The sequence below is a fragment of the Chelonoidis abingdonii genome, chromosome 11 (genome assembly GCF_003597395.2).
Source record: "Chelonoidis abingdonii isolate Lonesome George chromosome 11, CheloAbing_2.0, whole genome shotgun sequence".
Taxonomy (NCBI): domain Eukaryota; kingdom Metazoa; phylum Chordata; order Testudines; family Testudinidae; genus Chelonoidis; species Chelonoidis abingdonii.
In genome coordinates, this window is record NC_133779.1 from 14544689 (window position 1) to 14564091 (window position 19403).

At 64.2% G+C, this 19403-nt stretch overlaps 2 protein-coding genes across 2 annotated transcripts; both read right to left on the reverse strand.

The window, feature by feature from the left end:
- Window positions 1-1595: 1595 nt before the first annotated feature.
- On the reverse strand, window positions 1596-10975 carry LOC142047559 (sacsin-like; the record flags this gene model as incomplete). Its single annotated transcript, XM_075071264.1, has 1 exon — window positions 1596-10975. A coding segment is annotated over one exon (8844 nt), but the record flags the coding sequence as incomplete, so codon positions are not given.
- Window positions 10949-18702, reverse strand: LOC116832357 (sacsin-like). Its single transcript, XM_032793056.2, has 6 exons — window positions 18579-18702; window positions 18264-18375; window positions 16954-17100; window positions 15156-16530; window positions 13605-13693; window positions 10949-12936 (listed from the first exon to the last, which is right to left on the reverse strand). The coding sequence occupies exons 1-6, from the start codon at window positions 18693-18695 to the stop codon at window positions 10976-10978; spliced, it is 3801 nt and encodes a 1266-aa protein (XP_032648947.2). The 5' UTR covers window positions 18696-18702; the 3' UTR covers window positions 10949-10975.
- Between the last annotated feature and the right edge of the window lie 701 nt (window positions 18703-19403).

Here is a 19403-nt window from a genome sequence, read left to right on the forward strand (position 1 = left end):
CAGACTCTCCAGCCTTTTGTCTCCCTTTGCTTGTGGGACGGGAACGATCTCGGAGAAGATTGCTCGGCTATTCTTCTGCTTCGACACGCTCCCGCATTCCCTGAAGTCCTCCGCTGCCCGCGAGGTATCCCACTAAAGCAGCGTCCATCTCTAGGAACCATCACCAAATGCATCCATGCCTGAGAGCCTCTTGACCCCATCAGATGACTCTTTGGCCCAGTCTCATGCCCCCTTAACCCGATGCGATGATCGCTTGACCCAGTGAGATGATCCACTTGACCCATCTGTGCATCAGGTTCATGTGTGATGCCTCCTTCTCCCCGCCTCCCCGGCCAAAGACAGGGGCAAAACAGGCAACCCCCACACACACACCAGGGTTGCATCCACTGGTTTGTTGTTATAGGGTCTCTCAGGAGCAATAGGGCTGTGTACTAGTTTGTTATTGTAGGGTATCTCATGAACAATGGGGATGTATATGCTGCTTTGTTATTGTAGGGGGTCTCATGAGTGGTGGGACTGTGTATGGATTTGTTATTGTAGGGTCTCACCCTTGGGAGCAATGGAGGCTGAGACCTAGTTTTTTATTGCACGGTCTCCCTGGAAGAACAGCGCTGCACCCACTGTTGTTGTAGGGTCTCTCTGGCCCATACTGACTCCAGGGCATGGTGGAGGAGTGCCCATCCTATGGAGCTGGGTGCAGGCATCAGCTCATTGCAGATCCCCAATGAACTGGAGCCCAGTCCATTCCAGCAAGGCCCCCAGGACAGGACAGGGCAGGGCCCCAGGGGAGACACCGTGAGAAGGGCTGGGCCCCAAGCTTCCTGGTCAGCAGCCCCCAGAACCCAACGGCAGCATGAGGCCCTGTCCCCACAGCCACCTCCCAGCCTGGGGGACCCGCTTCTAGGGGGCAGAGCTGGGCTCAGGCTCCATGGCCCATCTCACTAGGAATTGGGCTGAGACCCAGTGAACCCACTTCAGGCAGGGGACACAAAACAGCTGGAAACCATAGCTAGTCACGGAGGGGAAAGGCCCCTGTACCCCATTCCCCATCCCTGAGCCAGCCAGTCCCTGCCCTGGGGCCGGATGGGAGCCAGCGCCCCCTAGAGGGGAAAGGCCATATTCCCCCAAGCCATCCAGTCCCTGTCCTGGGGCAGGATGGAAGCTGGTGCCCCCTTGAAGGGAGAGGCCCCAGTCCCCTGGTCCCATCCCTGGGGCCAAATGGAAGCTGGTGCCCCCTATAGGGGAAAGGCCCCGGGCCCCATACCCTGCCCCCCGGCCACATGAGTTCTGGGTCATCTGTGACCCACCCTAGAGGTGGAATCCCCCTGCCCCCCAGCGCCTGTTCTGAGTTGGGCAGGGGCCCAGCCCTGACAGTGTGTGCGCGTGCGGGGCGGTGGGGGGGAAGGATGCCAAGCTCGGTCACTGCCAGCCTCGGGGAAGGGACCTTGGCGGGAGGGGGATGGGCAGCCAGAACCCCCCACCCCATCCCCAGAGAGCAGGGCTAATCCCCTCCAGCAGGGGGCAGGACCCCCCCCCTCCCAAGAGAGGACTGTCCGGGAGCCAAGGGCTGACACCATGACTTCAAGGACGCTGCGTTACTGGAGTAACTAGATTTATTCCTCCTAGTACAAAAGCCAGCTGGGGGGGGAGCAGAGATGAGGCAAACAGCAGGACCAGGGGGACAGGGTCAAGCCGCCTTTGGGGCAGCCCCCTACAAGCTGTCACCACATCAACCTTGTGCTACGCCCCCTGCCCACAAAGCCCCCCGTCCCTCCCCCGTCCCCCTGCACCCACAGTGACGGCAGCTTGGAGCCAGTGCCCCCACCCCTGCCACTGGTGCGGTCACTGCTGAAGAAGCCGGGTTTCCATGGCACAATCTGTGGTAGGGGGTTGCCCTTGCTGCTACCAGTAGAAGGCGCTGGTCCCTATTGTGCAGTCCTCAGTGGCTACCCCAGGGGGGCGCTGTCACTGCTAGAGAAGCCAGGTCTCCATGGCACAATCCCTGATCAGGGGCTGCCTTGCTGCTACCAGCAGTAGGCACAGGTCCCTCTGATGCAGCCCCCGATGACTCCTCCAGGGGGTGCTCTCACTGCCCTGGGTAGCACCCGCCCCATGGCACCGTCCCCAGCACTCAGCGCCGGGCCATGTGCGCCTGCAGCACATCCAGCAGGCCCTGCGCCAGCCGCAGCACCTCCTGCTCCTCTCCGGCCAGAAAGGCCTCGTTGGGGATGGTGGGCGGGGGGTGGTAGCTGGGATACTGTGTGGTTTTGTCGTCCACGCCGTGACGGCGCAGTTCAGCCACTTGTGCTGGCAGCCCCTCCAGCCTGGGGTCGTAGGCTGCCACCTTCTGCGCCAGCGAGGCCAGCGTCTGCTCCCGCTCGAAGCGCTCGCCCCGGTTGTACACGGCAGCCGCCAGGGCCTTCTCCACGGCACGGTGGACCTTGTAGAAGACCCAGTTGGTGCAGCGCTGCCCCACGTCGTGGCCAGCCGCCCGCAGGTCGCTCTGGGCCTGCCGGAGCCAGCGCCCGGCTTCCTTGGCCTGGGGACGGCAGCCGGCCTTGGCACGGTGGTACGACCAGAAATCATAGTGGAAACCACGGTCCCTTTGGCTGGTGAACTCCCTGCGACTCTGCCTGTGGTGCCTGGCCTCCCCGTCCCATTCGTCCCATGAGGCTGAGAAGCCCCGGTGGCTACTGGGATGGCCCCTGCTGCCCGAGGCCTGGGGGCTTCTGGGATTGCCCGCTGTCCGGGGATTCCTGCCCTCCTCCAGATCCTGGATCTTCTCCCGCAGGTACTTGCAGACCTCGTTGGCCATTTCCTCCTGCCCCACGTTCTTGTCGGGGTGATAGCGTAGGTAGAGCCGCCGGATTGCCTTCCGCCGCTCCCCCTCGGGCAGCTCCCAGATCTTGGCCAGGCAGGTATCCACCTCCTCCTTCACCTGCCCTAGCGACTGGCGGTACCACGCTTCCTGCCTCTCCTGCTGCTGCTGCTGGTCCGGCACGGGCACCAGCGCCCGGCCGCAGCCATCCACCTGGACCCTCTTGAACTGATACAGGTCGTTGGCACTCACCTCCTCCTGGTGCCCGGCTCCCAGGTCGATGCGGTACATAGGCACCACTCCGTCCGGCAGGACTTCTAGCACCACAGCGTACTGGTAGCACTCCTTGGGTGCCTCTGGGTCCAGGTAACCCACATAGTCACCCGGGGCGAAGGTGTTGAGGATGCTCATGTCCAGGCTGTCGTACCACTCCTGGGGGATCTCTGTACCAGGGCTGGGCAGGGTGTAGGCGTCAGGGTGGGTGCTGGTTTGCAGAGGCACCCTGTTCCTCTCCAGCATACCGAGCACTTCTCCCGGGTCTCTGCAGGCCAACATCTGCATGAGGATTGACATGGATTTCCGACACAGCATCCCTCCCATAATACTGTCCACCTCCAGGGCCAGGCTGCTCAGGATCTGGACTAACTGGCCCAGATCCATCCTCTCCTGATGCAGCAGGTAGACCTGGCGCCTCCCGTCGGCATGCAGGACTACATGGACAACTTGGGAGGCCTGACTCCCCTCCACCCGCCCCCCGCAGTGCATCATCACTGTCTGGATCTTCTCACAGCACACCACCGCCAGCCGCTCGGCGGAGAAAGCCACCTCCCGCTCCCTGCTGGCCATCTCCACCTCTTCTTCCTTGTCCCGTCTCTGCCACCTCAGCAGCGCCGCAAAGCCCTCCCGGAATTCGGGAGACACCAGGATGCCTTGGAGCTGGTTCCGGCTCTCGCAGAACTCACCGTAAGGGCACAGCTCTAGAGAGGCCTCCTCCAGCTGCAGCTCCGTGATTTTGGACAGGAGCTGGGGCCTCAGGGGCTGGGGCAGCTGCTGCACCAGCTTCCAGGGGTCGTATTCTGGAAAGGGCAGGTGGCATCTGGACAGGTCCACCAGGAAATGGAAGGTGCTCCCCAAAGCTTGGCTAACATCAGCAGAGGCACAGTCGCTGAAGACCAGGGTGGTGGAGCGGTACAGCTTCCCATCGGTGCAAGGCAGATGGAGCTCTTCCACCCCAGAGAAGTCCGCTTTCCCTTGGCTGAGCAGCTGGAAGAGATGCTGGGTGGCCCGCAGGACGGTCTTGGTGAGGTTGGGCTGTAGGGTTTCCTTGTCTTGGGTCTCCTGGTGGATTCGGCGCAGCACCTGAGCATAGTGCCGGACGGAGGGCTCCTGTTCCACCCCCAGCTTCTGCAGCAGCTTGTTGTAGACAGCCACCAACGGGGGCACGGTGTAGAGATAGGGCCGAAACTCCTGCTCACACCACAAGGAGAAGACCACCTGGCTGGCCTCTGCCACCTGCTCCCCTTTCACCAGCACCACCGGCAGCCCCGCCAGGCAGTCAGGGTCGAAGCCCCTCAAGTTGCACTCCAGGTAGCCGTATGTCCGCATGAAGATGCGGGTCCGGGTTTCCTGCCCTTCCTTGGTCTCACACCGCACTTGGCACACGTTCTTCAGGTTGTCCAGGACCATCGAGGCTGGCACGGCCTGCAGCACTCCCAGAAGCTCCAGCACGGATTGGGCATTCTCTGTGCAAAAGACCAAGGGCAGGTCAAGGATGACAGCGGACGTCCAAACCAGGGCCACATTTTCATTCCATGGCACCACCAGAGCACCCTTGAGGGCCACGGGCTGTGTGTGAAGGACACAGGGTGGATGGAAGTTCCCCAGATCGTCCGGGACCTTCCGTGGGGCAAGGAAGCGGATGGACGAGACTCTCTCCCGGAAGTGATTCGACAGCGAATCACTGGGCTGGGACAACAGATGCGACAGAAGAGCCTTCCGCTGGGCGGGGAGTTCGCCGGCCGCCGCACCTTCCTGGGCAGCCTGACGCTCGATCGACGTGGCGAATTCCACGAAGTCATCCTCCAAGATCTCCCACTTCATGCCCACATCCTGCAGGAAGGGGTTCACCTTGAACTTCTTCACCCTCAACTTCTGGAAGAACGTGTCGGGCACGAACCTGGCATCCATCTGCATCGTCTGGAAGAGCGACACCTCTCCGTCGTAGAAGTAGGAAGCTGGGCGCAGGACCCCCTGCTTGTCCCGGATGAAGCTGATGGGCCTGAAGGCTGAGACAATGGTCTTCTTCTCCACCGAGTACTCCTCTCGGTAGTGGCTTTGAATGGTGAAGAGCAGTCTCAAGGCCTCAAGCAGCTTAGACTCTGGGAGACGGGGCAGACTGGGCAAGAGATGGCGGATGAATTGCTGCAGGTCATTCAAGACGCCAATGCCAAGGCTTTTAGAGAGCTGCCGATGGAGACGGTTGTCCTGGAGCAAGACAGTCTGCTGGTCCAGCTGGTACAAGGCCTGGAAGTCCTTCAAGAGCTTGGGGATCCTGGTCTCTAGGATGTAGACGTTGTGGTAAAAGGCCAGCGCCACCCACGTCTCCTGATGCGTCTGGAACAAGGGCAGGGACTGGAGCTGAGCCAGCAGGTTGTGCTCCAGCTCCTCCACATTTTTTGTGAGGAACCTCAACAGCCCGATGGTCTCATACGACTTCAGCTTGCCCCAATGGAGACCCGTCCTAGCGGCCAGCTGCTTCAGGACCAAAACGGGGTCATGTGTCTGCAGCAGGCGCGGGTAGATGCAGTGGAAGCTGATATCATGGGGGATCATCAGGATATCCAGCTTGGCAAAGCCAAGCTTGCCCAGGGATTTTTCCACGTCGCTGGAGTAACTATGGATGATGGTGGGCAGGGAGACCAGAGGAACCAGGCACTCGTCTCCGGGCTGGTCACTGCAGATGGGGAGGATGGCCCAGTACTCGAAGAGGGAGACCAACTCGCTGAAGGCCTTGCTCATGGCTTCTTCCTTGCGTTCATTGGCCTTATAGATCATGTGGTTGAAGAGCTCCCACACCTCTTTCAGCCATTTCCGGGCCTCTGCTGACTGGGCCTCCCAGTCCGGCTGCCCCAGCACCTCCTGGATGAACCTGGCCGCCTCCTGCAGGGTGAATGGCTTCAGGAAGCCGGCTTGGAGCAGCTGCGGCTTCTGCTTGACGTGGTAGTTGAGGAATTGGCAATGCTGCCGCGGGAAGAGGCAGTGGGCTCTGCTCAGGAACACCGGCTCCCGGGTGCTGAACGGACGCAGCATGCCGTCGCAGGTCACGGAGAGTGGAAGCCCCTCCAGTTCCCGGATGTCCCCTTTCCGCAGCTCCTCCAGGCAGAACTCCAGCAGGAGGGAGCAGCTGAACTGGTCCTTCAGGGGCGTCTCCAAGACCCGGCAGGGCGGGTCCAGAGGCAGCGCTTTGAGGAAGCAGCGGAGAGATCCAGGATTCAAGGTCAGGACCTTCACGCCCGCCCTGGCAAACTCTGCGTGGATCTGACGGAGGCTTTGGAAGGCCGGGACGAGCTTCATCTCAAGTCTCTGGAGGACATGGCTCATGGAGTCACAGGGCTCCTCCTGCAGGAAGAAGGGCTCCTGGAGCAGGCGTCCCTCACCGGTCACAGTCCATGTGATTCTCACCATCTCCATAGTGTGCACATGGCGGCGGATGGTCTCTGTCTGGTAAATGGGTATCAGGGGCTGCTGCATCTCTGCAATGAGCTCGTAGACCCGGTTGACCAGCTGGTGCCAGGACGGGGGCACGCACTCCCTCACGGCTGGGAAGTAGCTGAGATATTTTGGATCCAGCATCTCCCAGCAGGCCTGCAGGGTCATGAAGCACAGCGTCTCCCCCAGCTTCTTCCGCAGCCAATCCAGCAGCCGACAGTAGAGCGGAGCCAGCAGCCGCTGCATCAGGAAGCCGTTCCAGGCCGTGTTCCGGCTCCCGCCATCCTCTTTGCGCAGATTGCGGCGAGCCGAGTCCACCGAGAAGTTGCCATTGATGTGGACAGGCAGGCCGGTCTCCAGCGGCAGCGGCAGGGTGCAGAAGGCCCTGCCAGGTCGGACTGCGTCCAGGCAGGCGGCCACGGCACCGTACGGTAGGCGCTCCGGGTCCGGAGACTCCTTCTTGGCTGCGTCGTCCACCCCAGCCTGCCACACCACTCCCCAGCTGGTGGGAGGCCGAGAACGGCCGTGACTGACTTTCATCGTATAGACCACCCTCACTGGCGTGGCCTCCTCGCTGCTCGACGCAGCCATTTGGCTCAGCCGCTCCTGGAACGTCCTTCGCAGTGCCAGGCTGCCTTCCTCCATCTCCGTCTCCACTCGCAGCAGCTCCCGTGGCTGCGCCTTGCCCTCGGTGATCTCGGAGAAGACGACGGTCCTCAGATGGCGAAGGAACAGCACCAGGCTCTCGGCCTCCTGCGCCAGCGCCTCCTGCATCTCTTCCAGGTCCTCTTCGTGGATAACCCGCTGGCACACCCGCGAGCCAACCGCGCCCTCCGCTGTCCGCAGCGGCAGCCGGAAGAGCACACCCTGGCTCAGGTTGAAGAGGTCGGGCAGGAAGGTGGCGTAGACGTCGGGGAAGGTCTTCTTGAAGTCCCTGTTGACGCTGAACATGGAGCCCGGGTACTGCTCGCTGGCCGTGGGCACGTAGCGGAGATGGGGATCGAAGACGCCCAGGGCGCTGTCACCCGTCATGAAGGCAGGGCAGTCCGTCAGGTGGAAGACGGCATTAAAACCCAATCCGTACTTGCCCGTCTTGTCCTGCCGCCCACCTTTGCCCCCCACGCCTAGCCGCTGGATGCCCTCGATGTCCTCCTGCGTCAGGGCCTTGTCGTTGTAGACGCAAAGGGCGGGGCCTTGCAGGCCGCCCCACTCCTCGGAGATGATGCGCTGGGTGGGGTGGTGGCGCCGGTCCCAGACAAAGTGGATCAGGCTGGCACCAGCATCGTCGGCATTCTGCAGCAGCTCCTTCAGCACATCACGGGAGGACGAGGAGTATTCCCGCAGGATGTTCTGCAGCCGCACAGTCAGCTCCTCCCGGGCGCCGAACTCCGATGCCCACGGTGCCAGCTCCAGCCCCCGGATCTTCCCCTTGACCAGCGCCCGGTGCCTGGTGGTGGGCACGCCGCAGCGCAGTGCCAACTCCCGGGGGATCCGGCCATGGCACAAGGGCATCCCCTCCTCCCCGGGGAGCCAGGGTGTGTCATTGAAGTGCAACTTGGCCACTGGGCGCAGGACCCTCTGCTGATCCGGGAAGAAGATGCCCTGAGCTTCGTAAGCGGCCATTGGCTGCAGATCCGACGAGGCCTCCATCAGCCCAATGGTCACCAGCCTCAGCACCAACTGCAGCTCCTTTGGGGACAGACTCTGCCCAGCTGTTTTCCTGGCCAGGTCCTGGAGCACCCACGTGTAGTTCTCCAAGGTGAAGGTCTCCTGCAGCCCCACGCACCCCCACAGCGCCTTGAACCCCCAGTACTCCTGCGGCAGCTGGTGGAGATACGGGGAGGCCTCGAATGACAGCTCCTGGGCCACTGCCTTCACCGGCACAAAGTGCGCCCCCACCAGGACAAAGGAGAATGCTGCAGCCTTCTCAGCTACCTCCTTCATGCACGTGGGCTGCTTGCTCAGCAGCTTGTTGAGGTAGGCGTAACACTGCCGCGCAGTCTCCTGCAGCTCCAGTTTGGGCAGGGCATTGGAGCCCTGGCACGCCTCTGCCAGCTGCCGCAGCACCATGTCAGCTGGCGGCTTGCGGCTCAGACCCAGGAAGTCCTGGAGCGCCTTGGAGAACCTGAAATCCCCTCCCAGGTCCTTGCCAGCCAGGACGGGTTGGATCAGCCCCACCAGTCTCCTGTGCTTGTGGTGGTAGAGATTGGTGGGCCGGCAGAGCTCATAGCGGGCATCAGGCAAGGCAGCCGGAAGGAAGGGTACAGCACGGAAGGCCACCTGGGCAGGGTTGTCCAAACCTTGTTCCAACAGCTGCTCCAGCAGCTCCAGGATGCAGCAGATTCTCCGGCAGCCCTGCTGCTCGTCACGCTGCCAGAGAGCCTGCACGGTACGGGCCCGCTCCAGCAGCTCCTTCATCGGCACCATGTCCTTGGCCATGCCCAGGCCCTCCAGCCGCAGCAGCCTCTCCGGCACCAGGAAGCCAGTCCCGGTGGGGAAGCGCCCGTCCTGGGGGTCGTACAGAGGGGCGGCTCTGCCCTGGGGGTGCACCAGCTTCCCAATGGACTGCAGCTGCCCTCGGGGGGTAGTAGGGATGCAAGACACAGAGGCCAGCAGCTGGTCTACCCTGGCATCACTCATGTCCAGGGCGTGGAGAATCAAGGCATCACGGTCGGGTGCGTCCAGAGTGCCCACGTTGGCAAATACAATCTTCTGGTAGAACCCCACCCAGTCATAGATGTTGGGCAGCAGGGTGTCCTCCTGGCCACTGGCCTGGAATCCAGATCTCACCCAGTTCGGCAGCTGCACAGCCAGGAGGGGCTCCGGCAGCAAGTTGGCAAAGACCCTGGCGGCTGTCTGCCCCACCTGCATGTTACAGGTGATGGTGAGGTCCAGGAAGCGGGCGTTGTTCATGGTGCACCATCGCCGGCCGTCGGAGAACAGCGCCAGGTCCCGCCCATTGGCCAGCGCGTGGTAGAAGGCCTTCACGGCCTCAGTGAAGGGATGCCTGGCTTTGCCGGCATCCGGCCAGAAGGTGTGGTATTCATAGTCCTCCAGGTCACCCTCCTGGTGCATGTCTCGGAGCAGGCTCAGCGCTTGGAGCCAGGCAGCTGGCACCACGTCACGCAGCAGTGCCCAGTTCCACTCGCCCTTGGCTGTGGCATCCCAGAGTCCTTTGCGATTGGAGAGGATGGCGAAGGCCCCGTGGAGGTGAACCGGGAGGCCAGAGGGAATGGGCAGGGGCAGGAAGCAGAAGACGTGCCCTTCAAAGCCGTCCAGGTGTGGAGCCCACTTCCCCGGCTCAGTGGGGGCAAGCGGCAGAGCCACTCCAGCGCTGGGGGGTGAGGGCTGTGTCCCGTCACGGATCCCCTGCTGAAACAGAACCAAGGACTCTCCAGTGCCCTGGCAGGTGTGTACCAGGTAGTGGCTGATGGTGATGTCTGACTCCCACCGTACTGTCAGTTGTTCGATGCTGGACTGGCCCGTCCTGGAGTCTCCAGCATCCTCCAGGCTCTTGATCCGCTCCCGGCACAGCGTGGCCAGAGACTGGGTGGCTTCCGGGGAGGGGGCCTGGTTGGGAAGGCGCTTCAGCGACACCTCCCGCACCCCACGTAGGAAGAGCAGCAAGAGGTGGCAAAAGTCCTGGAAGCCGCTCTGGAGCCTCTCGACCCGGTCAATGCCGAAAGCCACTTGGCTGATCCGTGACTCCCGGGCCTCCTCCTCAGTACGGAAAGGCAGGCGGAAAAGCGTCCCTGGGAAGTCGAACGGCTCCTGCGTTTGGAACCCAAACAAGCCCTGGTAAGGCCGGAACTGCTCAGCGAAGGTGGTCAGCGTGGCCGGGCGCTGGCGCAGGTCCAGCCGGATGCCGGGACAGGCTGGGTTGGGGATGTGCTTGCGCAGGTGGGTGACGTTGGGGTCAAAGATCAAGAGGGTGCTGCCGCTCAGCACCAAGGGCACATCGGTCACATGGTAGACAGTGTTGAAGCCCAGACCAAACCTGCCAATCTTGCCCTCCTGCCCTTCCTTGGTGGCAGCTCCCACCCGGATGATGTTGACGAAGTCTTCCTGGGTGAAGGCTGCATCGTTGTAGGACCAGAGTGCCGGGCCGTGACAGGCGGCCATGCCAGGATCCAGCAGCCCAGCCGTGCCACCGCCGTGGCACCGCAGATCCAGCAAGAAAGAGCATTCCCTGGCACCAGCGTCCTCTGCGTTCTGGATCAGCTCTTTGAAGAGGTCGGCGTCTTCCGTATACTCCCGCAGGATGTTCCAGATCCGCGTGGTGATGGGCTCCGAGGGCCCCCACGCCTCAAACAGCTGTGGCTGCAGCACCCGTGTGCTCAGCAGTGCCACCCCCAGGAAGGTGGCCTTAGCCGGCGCCACCGCCTCATGCACCACAGCCAACTCAGCATCATCACCTTCCAGATCCGCCAGGCTGGCCCGGTCGATGTCTCAATACAGGGCTGACGAGGCTGGCCGCAGAATGAAGCCAGATCCTCCCGGAGCCTGCACTGGCACTGGCAAGTCTCTGTCGCCCTGGTGCCCTCTGTTTTTCAGGCACTCTAGGATGGCCACAGTCAGCCGCAGCTCCGCCTCCGTGCCACCTCCGGCGCGGCCCTCAATCTCCTTCCCCAGTCGGCACAGGGCCTGGCTCAGCTCCTCCTCGCCCACCGCATCCCGCACGCCCCAGGCCAGGAAGAGCTGGCGGTAAGGCAGCAGCTCCGGGGGGACCCTTGGCACAAGGCAGCTCAAGTCCAGGCCATCAGGGTAGGCCAACACCGCCATGGCTGGGACAGAGAATCCATTGCCAGTCCAGAGGACAGCGTGGGACAATGCCACCCAAAACTCCCTCCGATTCTGCTGCATGTGCTGGTAGATGACGTGGAGCTTCGGCATCAGCGTCCTGATGTCCTTGGGCTGGTCACCCTGTGCCAGGAGCAGCAGGTTCGCCAGCACCTTCTCCGGGGGGGGCGGGCGGCTCAACCCCAGCTTCTCCTCGACCAGCTCTTGGAAGGCATCCGTCAGCGGCATTGCCAGCCCCACCAGGTCGGCGTAACGGGCCGATCGCAGCCTCTCCGGGGGAAAGAAAGGTCCATTTGGCTGGCACTCGGTCGGGTCGGTGGCGGGCACCCAAGCCAGCTCCCGCAGCCGCTGCAGCTTCTTCTGGCAGAAGCGGCCCAGCGCTGGGGTCCAGTTGCACAGCTCAATCAACGCTTGGGATTTGGCCATGGCCCCGGCGGCGTCTCTGGCCTGCTGGAGCCGGCCCACCTCCTGGGCAGCTTCTAGCATGTGGTTGGGGGTGATGGCTGTCTCGCTGGTCTTCAGCCCCAGGGCACAGAGGGACCGGAGCACGGCTGTCTCCCGGAAAGCCATGGGTGGGAAGCACCGGGGGCCCAGCAAGGCCCGGAAAATCGTGTTTTGGGGATCAAAGAGCTCTTTGGCACGTACCAGGGTCCCATCGCGGTCCATGAAGGCCAACTCCTCGCACAGAGTCTGCAGTTTCTTGCTGTGTCCGAAGAGGGTGTCCCCGTGCCGCAGCACCCACAGCATGAGCCTCTCGGTGTCCGGCGCCCTCTTGGCGTACACCCCCTCCTTCACGGCCCTCACCGCCAGCAACGCCAGCTCTGCTGCCCCAAGCAGCTTGTCTCGGGTCTGCAGCAAAAGCCGGCGGTCTGCCTCATCCCGGCACCGCAGCACCGGCTCCGGCAGCACCAGGTCTTCGGGCACTGCCGGCACCGTGCTCCTCTCCAAAGCTTGGTAGCTGCCGGCTGGCACCAGCCCGGCTGGGCAAGGCGGCGAGACGGAGTGTATCTTCTGGAAGATGGGCAAGCTGCCCAGCACCACAGCCTCCCGGTCAGAGAGGGAAGAAGCGGGCGCCTGGGAGAGAAATTGGCAGAGGATCCTGCTGCGATCCGGGGGCAGGGAGCGCAGACGGGCAGCCACACCAGCCACGCCCAGGTGGTCGAAGGCTCTCAGTGCGTTGCTGGCCGTAGGCGCCAGGACATAGTCTATCAGCTGCCGGTGCCAGAGCGCTTGGTCCCACCTTTGAATCACCGTGCAGCCCAGAGCCTCCAGGATGCCAGATTCATCCTCAGTGAGGCTGCGCCCCTCCCAGCTCCGGAACAGCAGTGTGGGCGTGGGCGAGAGCCGCGCCAGCTGGAGGCTACGGGCGTCCTTGCCCAGGGGGGCGAGGGGGACGAGCGGGTGGCCCTCAAACGGCGCCAGGGAGCGGACATGGTGCTGTAGGAAGTCCCAGAAGGCAGCCAGCCACTGGTGGGGAGGCTGGCGGGGGTGGCCTCCCAGGCACCAAGTAATGTGGGTAGAGCCGCCTTTGAACCAGTCTGCGGGGAGGGCGGCCTTCAGGTTCTGCTTAATGACATCTGGGTCCAGAGAGACGAGGTTCCTGAACAGCCCTGCAAGAACCACAGAGACCTGGGATCACAGCCAGACCAGAACCACGTCGGCTCCCAGTCCCGCATGCAAACCCAGAGCAGCATAATATAGTCCACCAGAAATGCAGCCACCTTTGGGGTGGGGCAGGCTGGTTATACGGGGACCCTTCACCCGGCACTGGGACATGGCCCCTCTAGGGTGGGGCATGGGGGGCTGGGTATATGGGGACCCCTCATCCAGCACTGGGATACAGCCCCTCTGGGGTGGGACATGGGGGGCTGGTTATACGGGGACCCCTCACCAGGCACTGGGACATGGCCCCTCTGGGGTGGGGTGGGGGTGACTGGTTATACGGGGACCACTCACCCGGCATTGGGACATTGCCCCTCTAGGATGGGGCATGGGGGGCTGGGTATCTGGGGATCCCTCACCAGGCACTGAGACATGGCCCCTCTGGGGTGGGGCGCAGGGGGCTGGTTATATGGGGACCCCTCACCCAGTACTCGGACACGGCCCCTTTGGGGTAGGGCATGGGGGCTGGGTATCTGAGGACCCCTCGCCAGGCACTGAGATGCAGCTGCCTCTCAGATGGGGTGCAGGGCGTGGGTAACAGGGCCCAGCAACATTCATGCTGCCCCAGGCACACCGGGCAGAGATGGGTACCTGAGGATGGACGGTTCCCACTTACCCTGCTCCGCGATCCGCTGCAGGTGACTCAGCAGGGCGGGTGTCAGATCCTCCGGCAGAAAACTGTCAGCCAGGCCAGGGAGCAGGATCCTGGAAACCAGGAATTCAGAGAGTTAAGACAGTAGGGCTTGGTGGGGGCAGGTGGGGATAGCAGGGAATGGGGCCTGGGGCCTGTCCCCTCTAGGGGGTGCTTGCTCCCATCTGGCAACAGGGCAGGGACTGGCTGGCTCAGGGGGGTGGGGAATGGGACATTTCCCCTCTAGGGGTCACCAGCTCCCATCTGGCCCCACAGCAGGCTGGGCAGGGGAAGTGGGTTCCCCGTTCCATGGGCTGATTCGTGGCCCTGGCGTGAACCGGGTCCCTGCGTCTCAGCCCGGCTCCCCACAGAACCAGGAGCGTAGCTAGTGGGGTGCAGGGGAAGCAGCTGCTTCCCCTCAGCACATTTTCCAAAAGCGATGCCTTAGTTAGGGGTTGTCATGGTGCCAGCAGGCAGGACCCACGCTCCGCTCTGAAGCTTGGCCTGCCGGCTGGTGCTACACCCCTACAGACAAGGGGGGGGCAGGGGCTGGTCCCTGTGGTGGGGTGGGGCGGTGCCAGGCACAGAAAGCAGAAAGCAGTGGCGCTAGCACCTGCAGCAGTGGGGCTGGTACCAGGAGCAGCATGGAGCAGCCGCGAGAGGTGGGTGTGGGCAGCCCAGCTCCCCCTGCCTGGGGCTCCCCTCGCCTGCTGCGGGGCGCGGGCTCCTCCTCTGCAGCACTGCCCACTGTGGGCTGGGCTCTCCCAGGACTCTGCCCTGCACACGCCCAGCACCACCGGGGCTGCTCCTGCCTCCCCCTGGCTGGCCCCAGATCCCCTCCCCTGGGAGGCTGGGGTCCTGCTGCAGCTTGCGCCCCTCTGCCTCCTCCACGGGGCAGGCAGCCCCAGCGGGTTGAGGGCGTGCCACCCCTTCCCCAGCTTCCCTCTCCAGCAGCCCCCGTACCACCCTGCCGGGCCTGTTCAGCTCAGCCCCATCGGATCCTGCCCTACCTCATGCAACCTGCCCCTACCGTGGGGCGGACCGGCCCAGCCAGGGGGCACTGGGGGAGCTGGTGCAGGAGACAAGCCTGGCTCTCAGCCCAGGCTCTGGCATCAGGCTGCAGCGGGCAGCGGATCCACCCCCAGCCGGCTCAGCTCAGCTCAACCCCACTCTTAAAGGGACAGGGACCCCACTGCGGCCCAGCCCAGCCTGGGGCATGTGGGGGTGTCACCTCACCCCCTGCCTGGGGGGCCCAGCGAGGGGGGTGCTTGGCACCATAGCAGCACAGAGGGCAGGCCAGCGCGGAGTGGATGCCATGAAGGCGGGGTGGGAGAGCGGAGCGGCCAGAGGAGGAGCTAAGGGGGGCGTGGCCAGAGGAGGAGCCGGGGGGGGACGCCTTTTTTATGTTTGCTCCCCCTGCTCTTAGAATCTGGCTATGCCACTGCCCAGAACCTGCTTTTCCCAGGTGCCATGGGCTGGCGGAGCCACGCTCACTAGGTGCCTGGGAGGCGGGTGAGGGGCCAGGGGCTCTCTTACCTGGGAAAGGCCTTGCTGTCGGCATAGACCGTGCCGCCGGCACCCCCAAAGCAGACAAAGCCCCCATCAGCGCGTGGCAGCAGCTCCAGACCCGCCAACTCCCCGTAGCGCTTGTCCCCGACCACATACTCCAGCAGCAGCCGCTTGTCGGCCGGGTATTGGGCAGGACCCACACGGCCCAGGACCTTTCGCATGTAGGCTGGCGTGGCCTCCTTCACCGCTGGGCCGCCCGCAGCCAGCGCCCGGCGCACATGGGCTGGCACCGTGGCCAGCGGCTCGCCCGCCTGCACCAAGGCGTCCTCCAGCACCCGGAGCGTGGCCTCACCGGCCCCGTTCTGCGGCAGGAACACTGCGTCCATGGCTCGGAGCCGGCGTGTGCCGGGTTGGCCGGCCGGCACCAGGGCTTCCATGCCCCACAGCTGCTGGCAGATTCGTTCCGCCAGGCTCTGGTAGCGCTGCTGGTGCTGACTCAGCTCCGGGTCGGGCCAAGTGCCATAGGGGTCGCTGGGACAAGCCGCCGCCGCCACCACGACAGCCTGACGGTAGGCGAGCGGCAGCACCGCCTCGGTCAGCAGCTGGTTCCACCGGGCGGCGTGGTCCCGGCCACGGTCTTCTTCAGCCCACTGGACATGCCGCCGGTCGTCCGTCAGGTGGAAAGGGACGTTGAGGTGGAGGGGCAGTCCTGTGGTGTTCTCCTCCGTGGCTGGCAGAGGCAGGAAGCAGCAGAGGTGCCCAGCACAGCCGCCCCGCAGCGGGTACGCCAAAGCCATGCCAGGCAAGCTCCCCAGCGCACCTGCCAGCTCTGCCAGCTCCGGGAAGGCACCTTCGGTCGGCACAGCCGAAACCACCAGCCACTCGCGCTCTGTGTCCCCGTCAGTGGCCATGCCGTGCGCAACCACGGCCTTGATGCAGGCTGTGGTGGCCAGCACTGCGGCCGCCACGTCGTCCTGGACCGAGCCAGGCCCGTTGAGCGGCCGCGGGGCAGCTGTGATCTCCAGCAGCTCCGTCGTGGCCCCCTGACCGTCCACCATCTTCAGGGCCAGGCGCCGGACGTGGCGGAGGAAGAGGAGACAGATAGAGGCATCGTTGATGAAGGCCAGGAAGAGCTGGCGCACGCGCTCGGGGCTGTACAGGTTGTCCGAGATGCCGGAGGGTTCGTGGCGCAGCGGGAAGCGGAAAAGGGTGCCGGGGAAGCGGCCGGCCGCTGGGCACCCCGTGCCGCACCCCATGACCTCCAGCGCCCCCCAGAAAGGCGCAAACTGGTCTGCCAGCTCCGCTCTCTCCTCCAGGTGCCACTGCTGCCCGCCATCCGCCAGTGCCGCCCGCTGTGGGTCCAGCACACCCAGCCAGGGGCCACTCAGCACCGCCGGCAGGTCTGCAGGGAGAGGGGATGAGAGACAGGGAGCCCCAGCTGTGACCCCAAACCCACCCAGAGACCCCCTGGCTGTGACCCAGACCCCCCAAGCTCCCCCAGAGAACCCTGGCTGTGACCCTGAACCCCCCAAGCTTCCCCAGAGACCCCTGGGCTGTGACCCAGACCCCTGAGCTCCCCCAGAGACCCCTAGCTGTGACCCTGAACCCCCCGAGCTTCCCTAGAAACCCCCCGGCTGTGACCCTGAACCCCCTGGGCTCCTCCAGAGACCCCCCGACTGTGACCCCAAATCCCCTGGACTCTCCCAGAGACCCCTGGGCTGTGACACAGACCCTCCTGAGCTGCCCCAGAGACCTCCCCAGCTGTGACCCAACCCCCACCCCGAACTTCTCAGGACAGGAGGCCCCTGCCCCCTGGGGCTCTCACCTGTCAGGTGATAGACGGAGTTGAAGCCCAGGCCGAAGCTGCCGACGGTGCCAGGGTCGCGCAGCTTGTGGCTGTCACCCGTGCTCTGGATCCCGTCCCAGTCGGCCTCCGAGAACAGCCCGTCATTGTAGGCCACCAGCGCCGGGCCTGGAGCCAGGGAAAGCGAGTCAGGGGCAGGGCCTCGACCCCCCAGAGAGCAAGTGAGGGGCCCCCATCCCCCCCATACAGCACGTGAGGGGCGGGGCCTCAATGCTCCCCACCCCCCAGCGCACGAGGGGCGGGGCCTCAACCCCCCCACTCCCCAGACAGCACCTGAGGGGCGGGGTCTTGATCCCCACTCCCCAGACAGCATGTGAGGGGCCCCCATCCCCCCCATACAGCACGTGAGGGGCGGGGCCTCAATGCTCCCCACCCCCCAGCGCACGAGGGGCGGGGCCTCAACCCCCCCACTCCCCAGACAGCACCTGAGGGGCGGGGTCTTGATCCCCACTCCCCAGACAGCATGTGAGGGGCCCCCATCCCCCCCAGGACAGCACCTGAGTGGTGGGACCTCAATTCCCCCCAACCCCTCAGACAGTGCCTGAGGGGCAGGGCCTCGACCCGCCACCCAAGACAGCGAGTGGGAGGTGTGGTCCCCATCTTCCCTCCCAGAAAGCATGTGAGGGGCAGGGCCTCAATACCCCCAATCCCCCTCAGACAGCATGTGAGGGGCGGGGCCTCAATACCCCCAATCCCCCTGGACAGTGCATGGGGGTGGGGCCTTGATACCTCCGATCCCCCTCGACAGCACATGAAGGGCAGGGGCCTCAATACCCTCAACGCCCCCCCGACAGCACATGAGGTGTGGGGCCTTGACCCCCTCCAAGACAGCAAGTGATAGGCAGGGCCCTATTCCCCCCCTCCAGACACATGAGGGGCAGGGCATTGATCCCCTGCAGACACCATGTGGGGGGGGGGGCCCGATCCTCCCAGCACACCCAGACAGCACGTGAGGGGCAGGGCCTCAATACCCCGACCCCACCGGACAGCACGTGGGAGTGGGGCCCCCATCCACCCCAGACACCATGTGAGGGGCAGGACCCGCAGCCCCCCTAGACATTGTATGAGAGGTGGGACCCCCGATTCCCTAGCTCCCCTTCTCCAACCCCCCTTGCCCCCCTCTTCCCCCCTTTTCCTCATACACACCCCTTCAGTCCTGCCAGGCCCCCCAGGGCCCCCCCARTCACCCAACATAAATCCCTTCCCCAGATCTGTCACTCTCAGCAACGCCCCCCCCCCCCACACACACACCGGCTGCTGCCCCCTTGTACCCTGTGCTCGCTGCAGCCCCTCCACAGCCAGGCTCTGGGTCCCGTAGCAGCGCTCATCGCACAGGAAGATCACCTCCGTGGCCCCTGCATCATCTGCGTTCTGGATCAGCTCCTGGGGTGGGGTGCAGCACCTGTCAGCACAGATCCCACCCACCCCTGGCTCATTACCAGCCCCCCAGCTTGAGCACATACTCCGTGAGAAGGGGAACTAGGACTCCTGGGTTCTCTCCCCAGCTCTGGGAGGGGAGTGGGGTCTAGTGGTTGGAGCAGGGGGGCGGGTTGTCCTGCTGTGAACCCCGCAAGCCCAGGACTCACCTTCAGAATCTGCCCCCCATCTGGGTACTTGCGCAGGATGCTCTGCAGGTATTTGAGGAAGGGGGGGGGCCTCTGCCGGAACCCCCTCCTGTGGAGAGGGGGGAGAAAGACGTGCATCACTCATCAGGAGATATCTCTCATCCATCCCCCAACACAGGCCCATCTACCCAGGTATCCCGCCCCCTCCCTGCCCCCTGGATCAGCCCCATGGCTCCATCTACTCAGGTATCCTGCTTCCTCCCTGCCCCCTGGATCAGCCCCACAGGCCCACCTACCCCAGTTTCCCAGCCCCTCCTGATGGGAGGGGTCACTGAGCCCTCCTCAGAGGCTCCTGCTTCATCATAAACACACCCTGCCTCCAACTGCTGTCTGTCCTCGGGTCCATCAGCTCCGCCTCCGCCCTCATCCATGGGGTGGCCAGGCTCGGATGCGATCTCCTCTGCAGCCACCAGAGGGCAGCACTGCCTCAGGAACCAACCACCCCCTTCCCTGCCTCCAGACCCCTAACAGCCCATGGGGGACAAGGGTAGGGGTGGCCGAGCCCTGGGAAAGGCGGAGAGAAAGGGGGACTGGCCTTTCCTGGGGGCTGGAGGGCCAGGCTCCAGGCTGGGGGGCAGGTGGGGATGAGGAGGGGACCTCCCTGCAGGGGTGAACAAGAGCCCTGCATGGCTTGCGAGGTGGCGCAGGTAGGACAAAGGAAATTGGGGGGGCTGGGGTATGTGCCAGCCCTGGGGAGGGGGATCGGACTCCCTGCCACTCAGAGCGGGACAACGGCTCCCGTGTCTTCACATAAGAGCGGCCACACTGGGTCAGACCAAGGGTCCA